This window comes from Amblyomma maculatum, chromosome 3 (assembly GCF_055883805.1).
Source record: "Amblyomma maculatum isolate TAMU_Amacu chromosome 3, ASM5588380v1, whole genome shotgun sequence".
Classification (NCBI taxonomy): domain Eukaryota; kingdom Metazoa; phylum Arthropoda; class Arachnida; order Ixodida; family Ixodidae; genus Amblyomma; species Amblyomma maculatum.
Window position 1 is genome coordinate 36,110,619 of NC_139346.1, and position 18,986 is coordinate 36,129,604.

The 18,986-nt window shown below is 46.8% G+C and overlaps 1 protein-coding gene across 1 annotated transcript in view; it reads right to left on the reverse strand.

Annotated features, from left to right (window-relative positions):
* Positions 1–18,273, reverse strand: part of LOC146194517 (uncharacterized) — a 55,605-nt gene extending 37,332 nt beyond the window's left edge. Inside the window, exons 1-2 of the mRNA XM_084596577.1 lie at positions 18,139–18,273; positions 3,062–3,219 (exon numbers count right to left, since the gene is read on the reverse strand). Of these exons, the coding sequence (XP_084452703.1) occupies positions 3,062–3,219; positions 18,139–18,273 (293 nt within the window). The remainder of the gene's footprint in view (positions 1–3,061; positions 3,220–18,138) is intronic.
* Between the last annotated feature and the right edge of the window lie 713 nt (positions 18,274–18,986).

Sequence of the window (18,986 nt, forward strand, 5' to 3'; positions counted from 1 at the left end):
CTAATTACGAAACACGCTAATTTAAGTAAGCTGTACTTCGCGTTAAAGAACACGCAAACATAAGGCTTAAGGCTTGGCGCTTCCCGAGTGTAGATGAACTGTATTAATTCAATTCTGTACTCACGCCGTGGAGGTGGAGTGGTTAGGGCGCTCGACTGCTCTGCTAAAAAATGCAAAATATAGAATCTAGAAATGCAGTAGAAAAAATGCAGACCAGGGCGTCTGCTTTTCGAAGAGGCAAAACACAAGTCGCCGTTGTGATGTGCGATGGCTGTGCACGTTAAAGAAACCAGAAATTTCGGAGCCCTCCACTTTTCCGTCATAGCCAGAGTAGCTTTAGGATTTCAAGCTCCATAAGCCAAACTAAATGAAACCTCCACTTCTCTACACGCAACATTTTTCTCACCACTCTCCTGTCAAACTAAAAAATAAAATCTTTAATATACTGAACGGTTTGCTTCTCTAACAATATGGATTGGTGCGAAATAGAGATGCATTATTTAGAAAACTGCACCGTATGCAGTTTGACTCAGACGGGATCAAGAAAAGGGCAAGCAATAATTCACTGCCTTTGCACTCTTTTCTTTTGCCTTCACGGAACGCAGCAAGCAAATGAAAATGAATTAATGAAGGCCACGTTTTTCAGGTAATATGCTTATACAGGCTGATCGGGTGAATTAAACTCCCTGTGATAATTGCAGCTCCACGGGGTGTTCATAAATTACTTTGATGGTAGGGTGACCAGATTCTCAGTATTATGAACGGCACGCGTTCAAGAGACATCATCATCATAATCAGCCGGACTAAAGGCACCGGTTGAATGCCTATCCCATATTTCTCCAATTAGCCCTGCTCTGCGCTAACTCCCTTCAATTGACCCTCGCGAAATTTTTAATCTCATCTGCTCACCTAAGTTTGCGTCACCCCCTTCTACTCTTCTCTTCCCTTGGGATCAAACTTGTTACCTCAAGCGACCATCGGTTGTCTTCTCTTTGCACTACACGCCCTACCCATGTATATTTATTCTTCTTGATTTCCACTAGAATGTCATTAACTCGAGTTAGTTTTCGGGTCAACTCTGCACACTTTCATTCATTTGACATTACTCATACCTATTTTGCACTCCATAACCCTCTGTGTTGTCCTCAACTTAAGCAGAACCCTTTTCGTCAGCCTCCATGTTTCAGCCCCATAAGTGAGTACTGGTAAGATGCAACTATTATATACAGTTGAATCCCGCTATAACGAAATTCACGGTGCACGAAAAAAAATTCGTTCTCGCGGAACTTCGTTATCGCAAAAATTTGACGTGAAACGCAGAAAGAATTGCCCAAGCAGCAGCAAAGGCGTTTAATGCCAAAAATCTGTAAGCTTGGTTTGCTTACGCTTCACGGCGAGCAACGCCGTCACGCGATTTTCGCACTCGGTCAGCAAACCCATTGCAACATCGTCGTCTCGGACAGCAACGAAATTCCTGATGACATCAAAAGCGTCCATCACCTGTACGGCGGTAGCCGCAGCCGGCGCTTCCTGTACGTCGTCGTCTTCTTCATCGGAAGAGTCCTTATCATTCCGGGCAGCTTTTATGATCTGCTCATCACTCACATCTTCGTGAACAACAACACAAGCGTCAGCGCCGATGTATTCGTCGAGCTCGAGATTAGGCGGCACGGTTCCTATTTCTCCCAGCGTTTTCCAGGCGGCCGCGATCCCCGGAGCCGGTGACGCCTCTTCGTCGTCGTCTGTAACGCCTGGTGTTAGGCCAGCAGAGTGTACGGGTCGACCTTCGGCAAATCCGGCGTGCCTGAAACAGTTCACAATTACTGAGCGCCCCAGTGTGCTCCAGGCAGCAGACATAATCTGCAGTGCCACGTACAAGTCCACCTTCGTATCTCGGCCGGTTTCAGTGTTAAAAAGCAGCCGCTGAATTAACCTCCCGCGGTAAGCGCGCTTCAGGCTAAGAATCACGCCCTGATCGAGAGGCTGTAAGACAGACGTGCAATTGGGAGGGAAAAACCTCAGCTCCGTGTTAGTGAGCTTGACTTCGTCGGAGTGATGCGCTGAACAATTGTCCAAAAGCAAGCAAACTTTACGGCCCTGCCGCTTCATGTCGCGGTCGAATGCCATCATCCACTCGGTGAAAATAGCGCGGGTCATCCATGACTTGTTGTTCGCCTTGTACTGCACAGGTAGGCTACGAGTTCCCTTAAAACAGCGCGGCTTGGCACTTTTGCCTATGACTAACGGCGGACGCTTGTCCGAGCCATCCATGTTTGTGCAAAGCAGCACTGTGATGCGTTTTTTGCTGTGTTTGCCGCCGTGACAGCGCTGCCCCTTGAAGTCGAGCGTCCTAGCCGGCAACATCTCGTAGAATAGCCCGGTCTCGTCGGCGTTGTAAATGTCTGCAGGCGCGAAGTTGCTTAAAATTCCGGCCATGTGACATAGCTCTTCTTATTACACATAACCTGCATCCTAATTTCAGCCGCGCCTCTTTCATTAATATAGTGCACCAGGCAACACGAGAAAAGCCTTCTTGAAGTGGCTCCACCACTATCGGAAAGTAGAAAATCAAGTGGCGAAAACAACAAAAACGTGACTTTAGCCTTGAAACATTTTAATGATGTTGCTGAAAAATCATGTGAAATAAGAAAACATGATATATGTTTTATTCTCTGTTTAACTCAGCTCGACAACCACCAAATAATGTATTTTAAATTGTTGTTTTCAGGTAATGGGAATGGGTCCGCATGGCCTTCATTGCTAGACTGCAATTTGAAAGGAGAACCGTTATACCCGATGCCTTACAAGCGAAGTACGCGATAAGAAAGGAAATCAGACTTTGGTCTGAGCGCAGAGCGCCTTGAGCTTAGTCAAGGATATGTAAACACAGGTGGCAAACGGGCGGTTCATGCGATTTGATTTCCTTGCATTCATTGTTTGAGTCTTTGGTTTGTCCGTTTGCTTTATACTGTTTTACCGCTGTTAAGGAGAGGTGCTATGCTTTATTTTACAAATCTCCTGCGGCCGGTCACAATTGTAAAGCCGAAGTATGCGTGCTTACGTTGATCCATTTTTTCCGAAAGTGAACCGGACTGGAGTGGTGAAGTTTTCATAGGTTCCGTATCTCTGGAACTTGAGGCACTTGGAGGAGCCACCAAAATCTGGATCAGCGTAGTAGTTCCGGTACATGCATATCCACTCTCCTACATCTGGGTAGCACTGCGAAGGTGAAAAACAGAGGACGTGGTAAATGATAACAAACAAAACAAGTATTGATTTTGACTATTCACTACATTTCAAAGGTAGTAGTTTCCGCTTCGGCATACAGCTCTGACTTTCTTGCGTTTGAAACATTACAATCAGGAGTTATATTATATAAATCAGAGTCAGGGATATAAGGAACGCATTGCAAATCCCTTCACAGCATCAACATCTCGGTATAGGTTCACATTTGTAACTCTGTTTCGTGCATTCTTTTTTAGTGCGTGGTGGACAGCATTGCTTCACTGGGTTTAACGTTTCAAAGCAACTCAGGCTATGAGAGACCCCGTAGTAAAGGGCTCCGAAAATTTCACCAACGCGGCGTTCATGAACGTGCACTAACATCGCAAAACACATCAGCGCCTGCCTTTTCGTCTTTATCGAAATGCTGCTGCGGCGGTCAGGATTCGATTGCGCCTCCTTGCGCACAGAAATCGAGCGCCTTAACCACTTCACTACAATGGAGGGTGAACAAGTAGGATGAAACCAACGATTATAGTTTCATTTGGGTGTTATCTGTCATAGAAAGGAAAAAAACGTTTGAACTAGGAATGCGGCAAATTAAACTTTAGTCTTGAATGTTAATCCTTCCCCCCCCCCCCCCCCCCGCCCTTCAATGCCGTGCGCGGTGAGACCATCCTGATTTGAATAGACGATAGCTCAAATGAATGTTTTTCCAGTTGCAACGCTCTCACGTCTGACAGCTTGAGGTCCTCTTGCGTACTAGTTCCCAGGGCTGCGCTGCTATACGAGCACGCCATTAGCACACTGTCTCTTACGTGCAAAACTATGACTAGCGTAATTAAAAACACAGCCGGGACAAGCGCAGTTCTCTTTCGTTAAGTATTTGAAAGTGCACCCGAACAGGTTATACTAATAGACAGTTTTAGTTTCACGTACGTGGGAGCTTTACGTACGTGAAGCGCCTACGTGTGACCGGTGCGCATGCGCAGAACGTGAAGAGTGCGGGAGTTTTACGGACGTACGTGAGATTCGGATTTTCACGTTGGCGTCTTCACGTTGCTGGCGTACGTAGAGTTGACAACATGGCGACGCCCTGCCCGCCCGCTTCACAGCAATAACAGCTTCGCCGCTAATTCCTCGGCGCGATATCGTGTTCTAAACTGTTGTATTCGCTTTAAGCTTACCCAATCTTACCCTCGCGTAAAGTTTCAAGTGACAAATAGCCTTTTGTTTTTAGATAGAAGGACGATTTTTCAGCTGTTAAGCCTAACGCAGAAGCGTTTGTCGTCGTCATAGCAACGATCTCGCGAGGTCACGCCAGACCAGCGTTGAGCGAGAAGTGGCTAGAGTGCCAGATGCAAGCCGGCAGCCAACCAGAGCCAATCCGTTGTAGGGGGAAGGTCGTGAAGTTGTGAGCATAAGTTCTGTTGCCCAGCGAATTCGCTTTTCCAAAAGCGACGATCTGGATATGCTTCGCGACGTGAGAGAATGCAATCCATTCGAAGACTGCATGCGACACGCTGTTCGGTGGACGCATATAGGTATGCGTCTTGCTAATTGTTCATTGTAGAGCAACGACGTTGAGAACAGCAATTTCCAATTCGACCGACTCTTGGCTACGGCCGCTGCATGGCTCGGCTCAAGGCAGCTCGACTGAACAAAATTAGTTTGGTTCATCTGTACTAGATGGCGCGGCATAACACGTACGCACAGTTTTTCGAGGCTTGTATGAAAGGTCCATACATTTTGCTTCACGTACACCACGTACGTGAAACTAAAAGTAGTCCTGGCGAAATTCGCGCAGCGCACGTAGACTTCTCACGTTTGCGTACGTAACTCTGTACGCACGTGAAACTAAAACTGTCTAATATAAACGTCTTGTGCGTCACGGAGTTCTGAATACGTCTGCAAGCGGCGAAGCGTGTTCTTCTAGAAATATTCATAGAATCTAGCAGGTTACTTCGTTCCTGGTTCACTAGTGTTGTGCTGCTCCTCTGCGCTTTCTTGTTCTCTCTCGTTCTTACTTCGATGCGAAAACAAAATACGTCACAACTGTGTTGAAATTTGTTAAACACTGGTTGTAAAGATAGGACACGGTCTGATGGGGCCGGTGATGTGACTGCCTATACAAATCTAGCTAGAAGACAATAACGAACCAGTTGACAGCATCGCGAACCACTGAAATCTTTAGTTCTTCTATTCAACCGCCAGCTGCGGCCTCATCACTGTGATTGTAGTGCACGCAACATCTTGTGCCTTTTGCTTGTTCATGCTCCGTGTCCGGGGGCGCTGCTTTGCCATTCTTTTTGCTGCTCGAGACGCACCTGGAAATGTGTGAAATCCTTTCAGCCACTCGAGCGTTTCTACAATGTTCCCGTTCCTTCTAGTCACCTTGTGAGATTTTATATAACAATAACAAAACAATAATTCAGTTTTAGCTCTATTCTTTGACTTAACAAATCATTTGACACGGTAGAATATACTCTGCTGCTAAAGAAGTTATGGAAACTAGGTTTCTGAGGACGCTTTTATTAATGTTTTCAGAATTATTTTTCTAACCGGCTGTAGTGCGTTAAAATAGAGGATAGCTTCAGTGAACTTCATATAATGAAGTATGGTGGGCCGCAAGGAAGCACACTAGGGTCAACATTATTTAACATCAACGTTTATGATCACGGAACGTTTTCAGTACGCAGATGACACTGCAATTGCGCTTCAAGATGTTCAAGATGTTCACACGGGACATCAAAGCTCCCAAGAATACATATCAGCGATCGTAAATTGGTTCTCACAGAATGCATTTATTTCATAAACACACAAAGATAAAGCTAATGTGTTTCAGGAATTCTTATAAGACGGTTGTGTTAAATAGGAACATATATATGCATAGTCTAATTGTAACATATGCTTTTGTCATCCGAGCCAGTTAAGTATTTAGGAATCCTGTTTGATCAGCATTTTTCCTGGAAAAATTATGTCGCGTACGTTTGCGAAAAGCTGAGGGCTGTTGCGGCTATATATTGCGGCGGTATGTTGCGGCCTGCGAGAGAAACGTCCTGTCAACAATAGAAGAACTGTGTATAAGGGTTTAGCCGAATCAGTAATTGCATACGGTATCACTTTATACGGTATATGTTCTAATTATAAAAAAACTATTAACCGCGTAGTTAAAAGAATTGTCAGCAGCATAACCCATGGAACAGAACGAGAACAAGCAGAGACGAAAGAAAAATACCGCATTCTAGAAATACTTCCAGTACACGAGCTATTTGAATATGTCGTGCTGACCCGCTATTACTATTGAAATGCAATTACATATTAGTAAAAAAAAGGTGTACCAATGCGGAAAACTGAGAGATACAATTAACCTAGAGCATTCACTAATTATGGAAAGAAAGCCAGAAATTATTATGTACCGGGAACGTTTAATGAACTAAGTGAAACACTGTTGGAACAAAATCACGAATGAAAATGCTGAAAAATGTAAGGAAGTGGTGTTTATCTTTGTATTGTGATATGTGAGTTTTCACATGACTTTATTTTTCTTTGCCTAGAGAGAAACTTGGTGTTATGATTTTGTTTGTGTGTGCGTGATTTTTTTTCCTCGATGGATGCATTGTTTCTGAATTTGTAATAATTTATTTCCTCTAAAACATGCAACACTGGCTGCCTGGTCATCTCACAAGCACTGCGTGCTTAGATTAACCACCATACCTTTATGTGTATTTCTGTTTGTAAATAAAATTTGATTGATTGATATGGGTGTTCTTTCAGCGACTGTGAGCGTTTACCAGTGGAATGGGCATTCGTATTTTGGTGACCGACAAGCACGCTTGCTATTACTGCCACTGCCGACTTTGCCTTTTGCGGCTGCAAATCAGTCCATAAAGACTACATTTCAACACTACCTCTTTTTAAAACTACTGCGGCCTTGTTAGACTTAATGTTTCGGACTCCCCAAGCGGTTGAAATTACTCCACAGCCATCCACTACGGTACCTTTTGAAGCGCACAGTTTCACTAGGCTAGTCAACACCGGGTCTGGCGGGCGTGTGATCACTTTTAGCCACAGCTGCGTATGCGCGAACTCGACGAGTGACGTCACTAGAGGAGGCGCAGGTGCATTTAAAACGTGCGTGACGCCTCTTCATTAAAAAAAAATTTGTAGTATATATCCGGGAATCGAACCTCCATCCTTTGGATCAATCGAGCGCTTTACCGTTGCGCACACCGCAGGTCGTCAAACGCTCTTCATAATTCCGCTTTCCACCGTGAGGATGATAACGGGATCCGCGAGTGACAGATACTGTGATTGGCGCAATTTGAAAGTTCCAAAGACTAAAATAGTTAAGTCACTATATTAAGGTTACGTCAAGGATGTGACGTCACCCATCTGCCGTCAGCTATAAGTTAAATTCGCCAAAACAACACACAAACACAGGAAAAAAAGAACGGGCCTTTAATTTATAATAAATCGACACAAACTAGCCCAACAAGAGAGAAAGAGAGCAGAATTTTTATTTATTCCAGCGGATGAAGAGGCTTCGGCCCTCCGTCGGTTGGGATGAATGGCGGGTGCCCCGCCTCAGACTCAGGCCGGCAGACGTTGTTGGCCGGCGGCATCCCAGTCCAGCTGGATGGCGGCTAGCTGGAGCCCAGGGTCCGAGCAGCGCAGCATGGTCTCTAAGAGTTGCGGCGTCAGATTTAGACCCCTCCCGGGAGAAAAGGGGCGGTCCCAGAGGATGTGTTCGAGAGTCCCTCTCAATTCACAGATTGCACAGAATTCAGATCTTTCTCCTGGGAGCATATGGCTCACCAGGAGCGGGTGTGGGAATGTCCCAGTCTGAAGGCGACGCCAGGCGACGGCCTGCCTGCAATGTAGGGTAGGGGCTGGCGCAGCAGCCACCCGTCTACTGAGTCTATCATGCTGCAAAATTTCTGTGTAAGATTTTGCACACTCTATGCTCCCCGCTCCAAGCCCCCCCCCCCCCCCCCCCCCCTTCTCTGCCACCGGCTTGGTGGTACAGCCCTCGAGCCATGGCATGGGCGGATTCGTTACCGGGAACGCCAGTGTGCGCTGGAGTCCAAATCAGCTGTATAGCTCGCGAGATTGATGATTGGTGTAATATTCGAATTGCCTGGGAAGCAATCAACCCACGACTGTAATTTCGTATGGCAGTTTTGCTGTCGCAGATCACGAAACGCGCCTTTGTCTGGGGGCAGGCTAGAGCTACAGCCACTTTCTCAGCTGTCTCAGGAGATCTAGTTTTCAGGGTGACCGCGGTGATCGGTCTACCCGACCCATTCGTTACCGCTGCAAACATAAAGGGGCTTGCCCTCTGGCAGCATCTACAAAGGCTACTTCCTCCGGCGGCAATCGGCTCAATTTCTTACTGAGCATTTTAGCTCTTTTTTCCCGACGCTCCGTATGGCGTTCAGGATGCATGTTTTTTGGCAGCGGAGGTATCCATAGCCTGTCCCGTACAGCCATGTCTATTTCAGATTTTGTCTGAGCGCCTCCCCAAGTGTCGATGCCCAGTTTTTCTAGAATGGATCTGCCTGCGGCGGTTAGGTGGAGCCGTTCTACCTGTGAAGTGCGCACCGCTTCCGCGATCTCATCCCATGTGTTATGGATGCCCAGTTGCAGGAGACTAGCGGTGGAAGTACAGCGCAGGAGTCCAAGGGCTCTTTTAATACTTGTGCGGATGAGGCTAATTTCTGTCGATCTGCTGCCTTAAAGTTAAGTATGGCGTAGAATAGCTGATTCGAGTAATAATAAATGCCTGGATTATGCACAGAAGATCCTTTTCCTTTAGTCCTCTGCCTTTACTCGAAACTCGGCGGATGAGGCTAACTGTTTGAGATACATGCCGCTCAATCCTCTTAATAGTTTCTCCGTTGTAGCCATTATCTTGGAGAAGGAGACCTAGTATACTGATCTGCGATACCTGGGAAACTTGATGTCCTTGTACCTAAATCTTTATATCCACCTTATTCTCGTTCCGCAGGCATCGTGGATTGTAAATGAAGAGTTCTGATTTTTCCGACAAGCATGTAAGTCCATGTTCTGCTACAAACCGCACGATCGTGTCTACCGCCTCTTGTAGCGTGTGTTCAATTACGACATCGCTACCCCAGCTGATCCATAGTGTAATGTTGTCAGCATAAATACTAAAATTTAAATGAGGGTAACGTCGTAGATGTTCTGGCAATTTTGCCATTGCTACGTTGAAGAGAAGAGGCGAGAGTACCGAGCCCTGAGGAGTACCCCTACTGCCCAGAGGGAAAAGTAATGATGTGCTATCGCGGAATTTAAAGCGGGCACTACGTCCACTCAAACAGTGTTTGATATAGTTATACGTTTTTGTCCCTACATTCAATTCTGATAGGCCGCCCATGACTCCCTGGTGCGAGATATTATCAAATGCCTTCTTTAAATCGAGGCCAACGATGGCCTTAGCATCTTTACTCTTGAACCGAATAATGTCATGTTCCAACTTGTCCATCGAATTATAGGAAGAGAAAGGCGCGGTAACTGTCTCACTTGTTTTCTGGGAACACCTCAACCGCGCCGTAAGGGAAGGGAGGAAGGTGGGAGTGAAAGAGGAAAGAGAGAAAGAGGAGCCGTAGTGGAGGGCTACGGAGTAATTTCGACCACCTGGGGATCTTTAACCTGCGCTGACATCGCACATCACACGGACGCCGCTTCGTTTCGCCTCCATCGAAACGCAGCCGCCGAGGTCGGGTTCATGTTCCAACTGGACCATGAGGTCCTGAGTCAAGGATTTGGCGATGAGCAGCCGGCGGCGCTAGGCATGACTGGCAAAGGCCTGATAAGGCGCGCTCGGTACAAGGAAGAAACCTTCGAGAGATGGAAAATTATGGACAGTGATTGTCCGAAAATGTCTGAAACTGGCGCGGAGCACCTTCACAGGCAATGCAAGCTGATATCGTGGTACGTGAGGAGCGCGTCGCGCGTATCTATTCTCGGCAGGGGCGAGCTTGCTCATATTCAGTCGAATCGCGAGCGAATGAATTAGCCGCCTCGTTGCAAGGATGTGCCGCGTCAGCTGGCACTCAGATGATTTGCGTAGGGCAAGAGGGGATGACTCCAGAACTCAAGATACCTATGGCGGTGGGTCCCACCGTCGAACCGCGTAGTTGTAAATTGCGCGCTTGAAGTCTCTGAAAATGTATTCGGCGTAGGTTTGAGTAATAACGAGGACAATAGCTGCCTCCTTGGCCTCAACAGAAGTCGAAGTGTAGACTGATGCAGTTTGAATAGGTATAAAATACTTATCAGTCACTGCAAGGTCGTGGGCTGGGTAGCAGCGGTACTCCCGCAATCTTTTCTAATACAGTGTTTATTTTGGAACATCCAGGCGATGTCTTTAAACAGTTGCTGCTGGCACCAGCTGACGCGGGGCCTTATTACGGCGGAAGCTTTTATAGGCTCATGAGTTTCCGTCTGTCCGTGCGTGCGTGTCTGCGAAAAGCGCCACACTACGCGAGATTCCGCAGGATGCTGCGAGATTTGACGTCATCATGTGGTGATGTCATCGGCTATAGTAATACGCCACGTCGTGACCATATTTTTCGTCACCATCGACGGTACCGGAACCATGGAAGAATGCAAACATTATCCTCATTCACAAGAAAGGGGACTCTAAGGACCTTAAAAATTACAGACCAATCAGCTTACTGTCTGTTCCGTATAAGGTATTTACTAAGGTAATCGCTAATAGAATCAGCACAACCTTAGACTGCAATCAAGCAAAGGATCAAGCGGGGTTTCGGAAACGGTACTCTACTATCGATCATATCCATACCATCAATCAGGTGATAGAAAAATGCTCGGAATATAACCAGCCCTTATACATAGCATTCATTGATTACGAAAAAGCATTTGACTCAGTTGAAACCTCGGCGGTGATGCAGGCATTGCGAAATCAGGGGGTAGACGAGCCGTACGTGAAAGTGCTGGAAGATATATATAGTGGCTGCACAGCAACCATAGTTCTGCATAAAGAAAGTAACAAAATTCCCATAAAGAAAGGTGTTAGGCAAGGAGACACAATCTCCCCAGTACTATTCACAGCTTGTTTAGAGGAAGTATTCAGAGACTTGGAATGGGAGCAGTTAGGGATAAAGGTAGATGGAGGATACCTCAGTAATCTGCGATTTGCTGATGACATTGATTTGCTAAGAAACTCGGGGGATGAACTGCAAATAATGATTGATGACCTAGACAGGAAAAGTAGAAAGGTAGGCTTGAAAATCAATATGCAGAAGACTAAGGTAATGTTCAACAGCCTCGGGAAGGAACAGCAGTTTACATTAGGTAGCGAAATACTGGAAGTAGTAGGCGAATATGTCCACTTAGGACAGGTAGTAACCGCAGATCCGGACCACGAAAAGGAAATAACAAGAAGAATAAGATTGGGATGGAGCGCATTTGGCAAGCACTCGACGATTATGACTAGCAGCTTACCGGTATCGCTCAAGAGGAAAGTATGCAACAGATGCATCTTGCCTGTACTCACCTATGGGGCTGAAGCGTGGAGGCTAACGAAGAGAGTTCTACTTAAGTTGAGGACAACCCAGAGGGCTATGGAACAAAAAATGGTAGGGGTAACATTAAGAGATAGAAAGCGTGCAGAGTGGGTCAGAGAAATAACTCAAGTTACCGACGTTCTAGTAGAAATTAAGAAGAAGAAATGGACATGGGAAGGACATGTAATGCGAAGAGAGGATAATCGATGGTCGCTGAGGGTAACAAACTGGACTCCAAGGGAAGGAAAGCGTAGCAGGGGGCGGCAGGATGTTAGGTGGGCCGATGAGATTAACAAGTTCGCAGGTGTCAAGTGGATGCAGCTAGCACAGAACCGGGTTAAGTGGAGAAATATGGGAGAGGCCTTCGCCCTGCAGTAGGTATAATCAGGCTGATGATGATGATGATGATGATGACGTCACATCCAGTCATATTTAATAACCCAAACTGATGTCATCATGATGTCTGTGATGATGTTGATCATGTATTCGAGTGCACGGGTTACTCGAGAAGAATGGAAGTGCGGCCGCGTGTGGGGCAAGCCAGTGTGCGTGAGTTGGTTCGGGGCAGGAGAACGGGACGGATGTTCATGAGCGTCGCTGGCGGTTGAATTTATCATTAAGGGCCTGGCGTCAAAGGCCGGCTCACCAGCATAGGCCGGGCACTTGGTCCGGTGTGGTGCCGGACAGCGCTTCGCCATTCTGGTAATAACGCCCGGAGGCAGCCCGACTGCACCATCGAGCATGACCGCCACATTTTGTCGCCGCAGTACCCGAGCGTGACCCACCGCAGTACCTAGTACCGAGCACTGGGACGCCGGGGCGTGATCTGCCGCTCTACCGGGTACTCGGACTCCTGGGCGTGAACAGGGCCCGCGTCATACCCCGGCCGCCGGCGTCTGTCGCCTCAAGCGGACTTCGAGCATTGTCAGACTCCCTGCACCGGCTTCGAGTCCACGACCGGACTACACAAATGTAGGACGTTTTTTGGACGTGCGCTAGTAGAACTTAGTTAAGCTGTATTCGTGGGAAAGTGATTTTGTGCGGTCACGAAAAGCGTGCGTGTGTCCGTAAATCTGATATGGTACCTGCTAAGAGCTCCTGAACGGACCTGGGCCCATAACATTACATCACAGTTTGGCGAGCCTGTCTGGATTCGGAGAATTAATCCGTTAGAGAGAGGGCAGAGTATCAAGAAGGATTCGGACAAACGTCATTTCCCGCCGTGCTAGATCTCAGTCGCCGTGAGGGGTGAAGATGGAGCTCGAAACGTTGGTGCTGATGAGCGAGCAGCTAGGCATGACGCTCAAAGAATTCTTCGGCTGGTACGAAGAACAGCGTAGCGCTGACAAAGAGGAATTAGAAGCGGACTGGGCAGAAGCGCGAATGGATGGGCGGCTGACGCCTAATGCCGAACCCAAGCACTTGCACGTGGTTACAAAACTCCGTGAAAGAGAACAGTGTTTAAAGGTGACCGAAAAAGCACTCGCGGATCTTCGAAAACGCGTGACAGCGGAGGAGAAAAACACCTCGTTTCATTGCTTTGAACGTTACATAGATAGATCTACTGGGTTGGATCATAGCCCTAACAAAGTGACCTCACTGTTTAATGAAGGAAATGGGGCATAAGAGGCCGCAGTACATGCTAGTAGGATAAGATCACATCAAAGGATAAGGACAAATCTGTCAAAAATCTTATGAAGCCATTAGGACTACATGATGCTTTGTTTTGACATAGATACAGTTGGACACCGTCCTCATATGTTCCCGTCAGCTCATAACGAGACTGACAGCTCCAGCAAGACATATGTGTGCAAGGAAAGGTGTGCTGCTCACTGTCAGAGGAATAGTGAAAACGTAGGCACGTTGATGGAGTATCACAGGGAACACCTGAGCACCTATGAGACAATTGTTGAGAATGAATCATTGAGAGCAGAAATCTGAGCATGTCTCAAAATGATAAAATGCATATCGAGAGTTTAAGAGTCGAGACTGTGGCTGGCCTAGGTTCTATAAAGCAGCTACGAAATGCTGGGCGTGAGAAGCTCGCAAATCGACTGGTTAACAGCACTGATAATTGTCCGGAATGTCGAGATGACTATATTACGTTAGATGTAGCTGCAGCGACTCACTCACTTGGTGAAGATCACCGCCGGAAATGTGGACAACCGAGGCATGCCAAGAAAGATTCATATCCTGACAAGCATGTTTCTAGAATATCTGGAGAACAAGCGGAGACGAAAGACTGGCCGAAGCTCTTCTATGTTCCCAAAGCTCGTTCATCTCAAGAAGGATGTTGGTGGCCGGAAAGAACATCCTCTACGAGAAGCAAGTTGTGGGAGAAAGTGTAGAAGTGCGAGAAGCACCTCGACCTGCATATCGCGTTTCCGCAAGAAAATTCGGTTTAAGACTAGGACGGAAATGAAACCATGCTTTAAAGCAAAGACATCGCACTGACTGCCTGAAAAAAAGCAGCCTGTGAAATAATGGGAGAATCAACGCGAGCTTCAAAAGAATCTTTTTATGTAGGTGTGTCGGCAACGTGATTTATAGTATGCTTGAAGACAGTGAGTTGGTGATTGTGCAGATAGAAAGTGCGATTGTTTCGGTGTGAGTTAACGTGGACATTTCTTGCTAGGATTCTTTCACAAGACTACAATGGACAAGCACTGTTCTTCTACCTAAGCTATATAGCTCTCAGCGTGGAGTCCTGAGCATCAAATTCATTTTTGATTAGTCATCAGAATGATAGCTCTGTGGAGCTGACATTTTGATCTTTGTGAATATTTTTGTCTTTCCTCTATTTTCAGGACGCTTTTTTGTTGTAGGCTGATGATGTTGCTTAGAATAGTGGTAGTTATATCTTAATTTGTGATACACATCACTCGCGGTTTCTTCTGCATGGTGTGTTGCGTGTACGAGATGCATTTTCTAGTTGCACTGTTCTGCAGTAAGAACTTTGTTTCGGAGTTTGTGCGCATGTATCTTTGAACCGAATTAGCATATTTCCGTAGACACAACGCGCCCATACTCTGCATGTCGAACATGGCCACTTATGAAAAGGTGTCGCCAACTTTGGGATCTTGCTTCCGTATGACGTGCGCAAGATTATATCAAGAGAACTGATAATGTGGGGGCTGACTATGTAAGCCATGTGTGAACGAGTTGTGTTGTTAATATTTCTGCAGTTTATTCTTCCCCCTTCCTCCCCCCCCCCTCCCGCCACGTCTACTCCCTCGCCAGCGCCAGAACAGTTGCAAGAAACTGTCTTGAAACGGGGAGAGGTTGTGATGATGTTGATCATGTATTCGAGTGCACGGATTACTCTAGAAGAAGTGAAGTGTGGTCACGTGCGGGGCGAGCCAGTGTGCGTGAGTTCGTTCAGGGCAGGAGAACGGGACAGACGTTCCTGAGCGTCGCTAGCGGTTGAATTCATCATTAAGGGCCTGGCGTCAAAGGCCGGCTCGCCAGCACCGGCCGGGCACTTGGTCCGGGATCTGGGGCCGCAAAGCGCTTCACTATCCTGGGAACAACTACCGGAGGCAGCTCGACTGCACCATCGAGCCTGACCGCCGACTGCACCCTACAATGGGGCCTTTGAGGTTGAAATAAATAAATAAATAAATAAATAAATAAATAAATAAATAAATAAATAAATAAATAAATAAATAAATAAATAAATAAATAAATAAATAAATAAATAAATAAATAAATAAATAAATAAATAAATAAATAAATAAATAAACAAATAAATAAATAAATGTGTCGCCGCAGTACCCGGTCATTGAGAATTCCCGAGATCCTTCAAGTATGTACGACGTTGACCACGCCGTGAGTCCAATCCAAGCGTCCTTGCTGCGCCTTTGATCTGGCGCTCCCTCGAATACCGCACCATGCAGCCTAGAGAAGCAGACGCAGTAAAGCACGTCTCTCCGGTGTTCCAAACGCAAGCTTTCACCGTATTTAGCATTAGTGCTCCAAATTGGTCCCTAGAATTTTTTAGCAAAATGTGCACTAGCCACGAACTTGAGATTTTGCTGTGGCCGCACTCCGAGACGGCACAGAGCCGTTGCCTAGCTGGCGCACACCGCGCCCTCGCAAAGCCATCTGGCCAGACGTCACACCACAGGACCGGGCTTTTCATAAAAAGAACGAGAACACCTACACCGGGAATCGAACATCCGTTCCTCGAATTCCGCGCCGAAAGCTTTACAAACTGCGCCACGCCCGGGATCGCGCGTAGGTGATCTTAATTCTCCTTCTCTGACGTTATATTTCTTCTAGTTCACTATGCTAGCGTGAGGAGTATAGTGGTGATGATGTTCGGCTAGTCAGCGGCTCACTTCCGGCGAGCCTGTACTCAAAAATGGATACGATTGGTTGGACTAGATTAGATTGGACTGGATTGGATTGGACTTGATTGGACAGGTTTGGGTCGAATTCGACAGGACTGGATTTTATTGTATTTGACTGGAATGAGCTGTACTTGATTGGACTAGATCGGATCACAATGGATTAGATGGGCTTAGAATGGATTGCAGAGGAGTAGGCAGCCGAGCGCCAGGCACACATGCTTTCGCTACGTACCGCGCGTTGAATAATTAGCGGCGCTGGGGCAGCGGCTCGCCTTGCATCGCCGCCGTCGCATACGATGGGAACATCCTACTTCTGATTGAATCGGCAAGTACCCCAAACAAATTTGGTATTAAAAAATGCTAATGACAAAATGCCATTACTTTGCAAAGTTTGTGTTGCGAGGATTCCGCGGTTTAGTTGGGAGAAGCATTCTACAGCGTGGCGGTAATTGTGCAACGCGGGATATATACTGGCCTAGCTGAGCTAAGCCACGGCCATTTGTTTCGTTTGCGTGCACTGCACGCAAAAATGTTCTTTATTTACGCTGCCGTTCCGCTGTGCCACCGATACGCGCTTTGCAATTTTCGTTGTCGCCCAGGACGCACCGGAATGTGTGCCAAATGGTTCTAGCCACTCGCATTTTTCTACATTTTTCCAGATTGTTGTGGTCTCCTTGCATTGTTTAATGCACATATTTATTCAGCGACTTTAAATTGAGCGCCGACGAGTGGAGTGGGCATTCCTTGTTTTACGGCCGACAAGCTAGCCTACTGCCATCGGCGCTGCCCCCAAGGTTTCTTAATTGTGCTCCTGGCGCTATTCAGAATAATAAAGAATATTTTTAGAATAATTGTGGCCTCTTATATTGTTGCTTATGGCCTTGTCGCCACCACGTGAAAATAGCAGTGCTTCTTTCTATCGTGTCGCCGTTGGCTCCGCGGTCAGGTCATCCTTTTTGAGCTTTAGCTCTGCGCCGTTGTTTGGCGAGTGGCGCGTTTTGACGCGAAAGCTTCGCTAGAACTTGTAGACGGGCTAGTCCTGCCTGTCCCATGTTCTCCCTTTTCTCTCGTGTGCGTGTGTAGTTTTTGCGCTAAGAATGCCGTCTGAAAACTTTACTACGCCATACAAAGTCAAGGTCACCGTGTCGAGCGAAGGTCACAACTGCGCATGCGCTCCGCCTTTTTCTTCTTCCCTTCTGTGTTCTTGTCGTCTTTTGAAGCTTCTTGCTCCACGTCTTCTTCCCTCCCGTCGTCTCGGCACCTTCTGAATTTTCTTGCTCCATTTGACCGGCTTCTTCGCCTTAAATATAAGGTTTTACCACGTGTACCCATTAGTAATAAAGCTTTCAATTACACACGAGGACACACGAGGGGTAATCAAGCCAAATCATTACCAAGTGTTTCTGACATCTGGTAGCTCCATGCATTGCACCCATTTCTTCACCTTTTCGAGCGCTGCTTGTTGTTCCTTTTCGACTGTGAAGCACAAATCGTCGCCTTCATTGTCATGCCCAATCGCGAGAGGATTATGCTATTCCCGCAGGGGATCAAGCCTCGTTTAAATCTGCAACACACGATCGCGATGTGCACTAAAACTGTCGTGTTCATCAAGTTCCAACTTCAAAATAGTCTCGCGCCCGGCTTTGAAAATTCTCGTATTGATGAAGTTCCATCTGTGCCGCTTCTTAATTTAACCTAAGTAAATACGTCATATACTTAGCCGTGTCGCTGAGCACAGAGACCGTAGTCGGGTCAGAGAGGCTGTCGAGACCATCGAACAGCGAGAAGCCAAACTAGCCCGTTGCGAGAACCTTACCATATGCGACAGGGAGGCAAGATGAAGTTGCGGCAGCGGCTGTGGTCGATGGCTAACACTCATGAAACATAGTTCAAGGGCAGTTGAAACTGTACTATTTTTGCACTGAGTGCATTGCAAGGACAAAAATACGGAGGGATCTCAGATTCACAATCGAAATGCATTAGGAATGCAGAGAATCCAGCACGCTTACCTTGCTGACATCCTGGTACTTCTGGAGGTCACTCCGTTCCTCGGGATAGGATGTCTGATAAGCTGACGTTCCTTGCTGTTTCACGGCAAAAGCCACGATAGCCGCAATGAATATCTGAGCTTTCCCTGCCGCCATTGTGCGTTGCCCTCCTGAGCGAGAACTAATATCAAAGGTGAAACATTTATCGTAAAGCAGGCGGTTGTTACGAGCTAGTTGATGCAGCGCTGCTAAAAGAAAGCAGCACGGATACCGGATGAATAAAGGCACTGTGTTATTATCCTTTTCGTCTTCCTGTGTCCAGCTGTTTCATTTTAGTAACATTATTTTGAAGAGAGCACAGAGGTAAAGAGAGCTTGCCTCTTCCTGCCATATCATTCACATTCTGCACAGCTGTACGGGAATGCACGGGAAGTCTCATGTTTTACATCAATTGAGTGCTCGGGCTGATGGGCCGTAAAAGCGAATATGCTGCTCAAGGGTATTTTGCTGATGCTGACAGCGGATACCTCTTCTTCAGCTATAGACAACCGTAAAAGCGAATATGCTGCTTAAGGGTATTTACTCTTGCTGATGCTGACAGCGGATACCTCTTCTTCAGCTATAGACAACCTGGTCATTCATATGTACTGGAGGAGGACGAGGAAAAACTTGTATTTTGTGTTTTGCCTTTTTTTATGAGCGCAGCCTTCTGTCGAGGGCCCCATGTACTGCCACTATTCTGCAGGTCCGCTAGAACAGCTGTCGCTGGTCTTGCGGATTGGTGCCTGTGAGAGCGGCCTCAGGGAAATATATAAGGGTTCTCAATCCTGAGTCCCGTTTGCCAGTGCTATTATAGCGGCCCGCTCGAT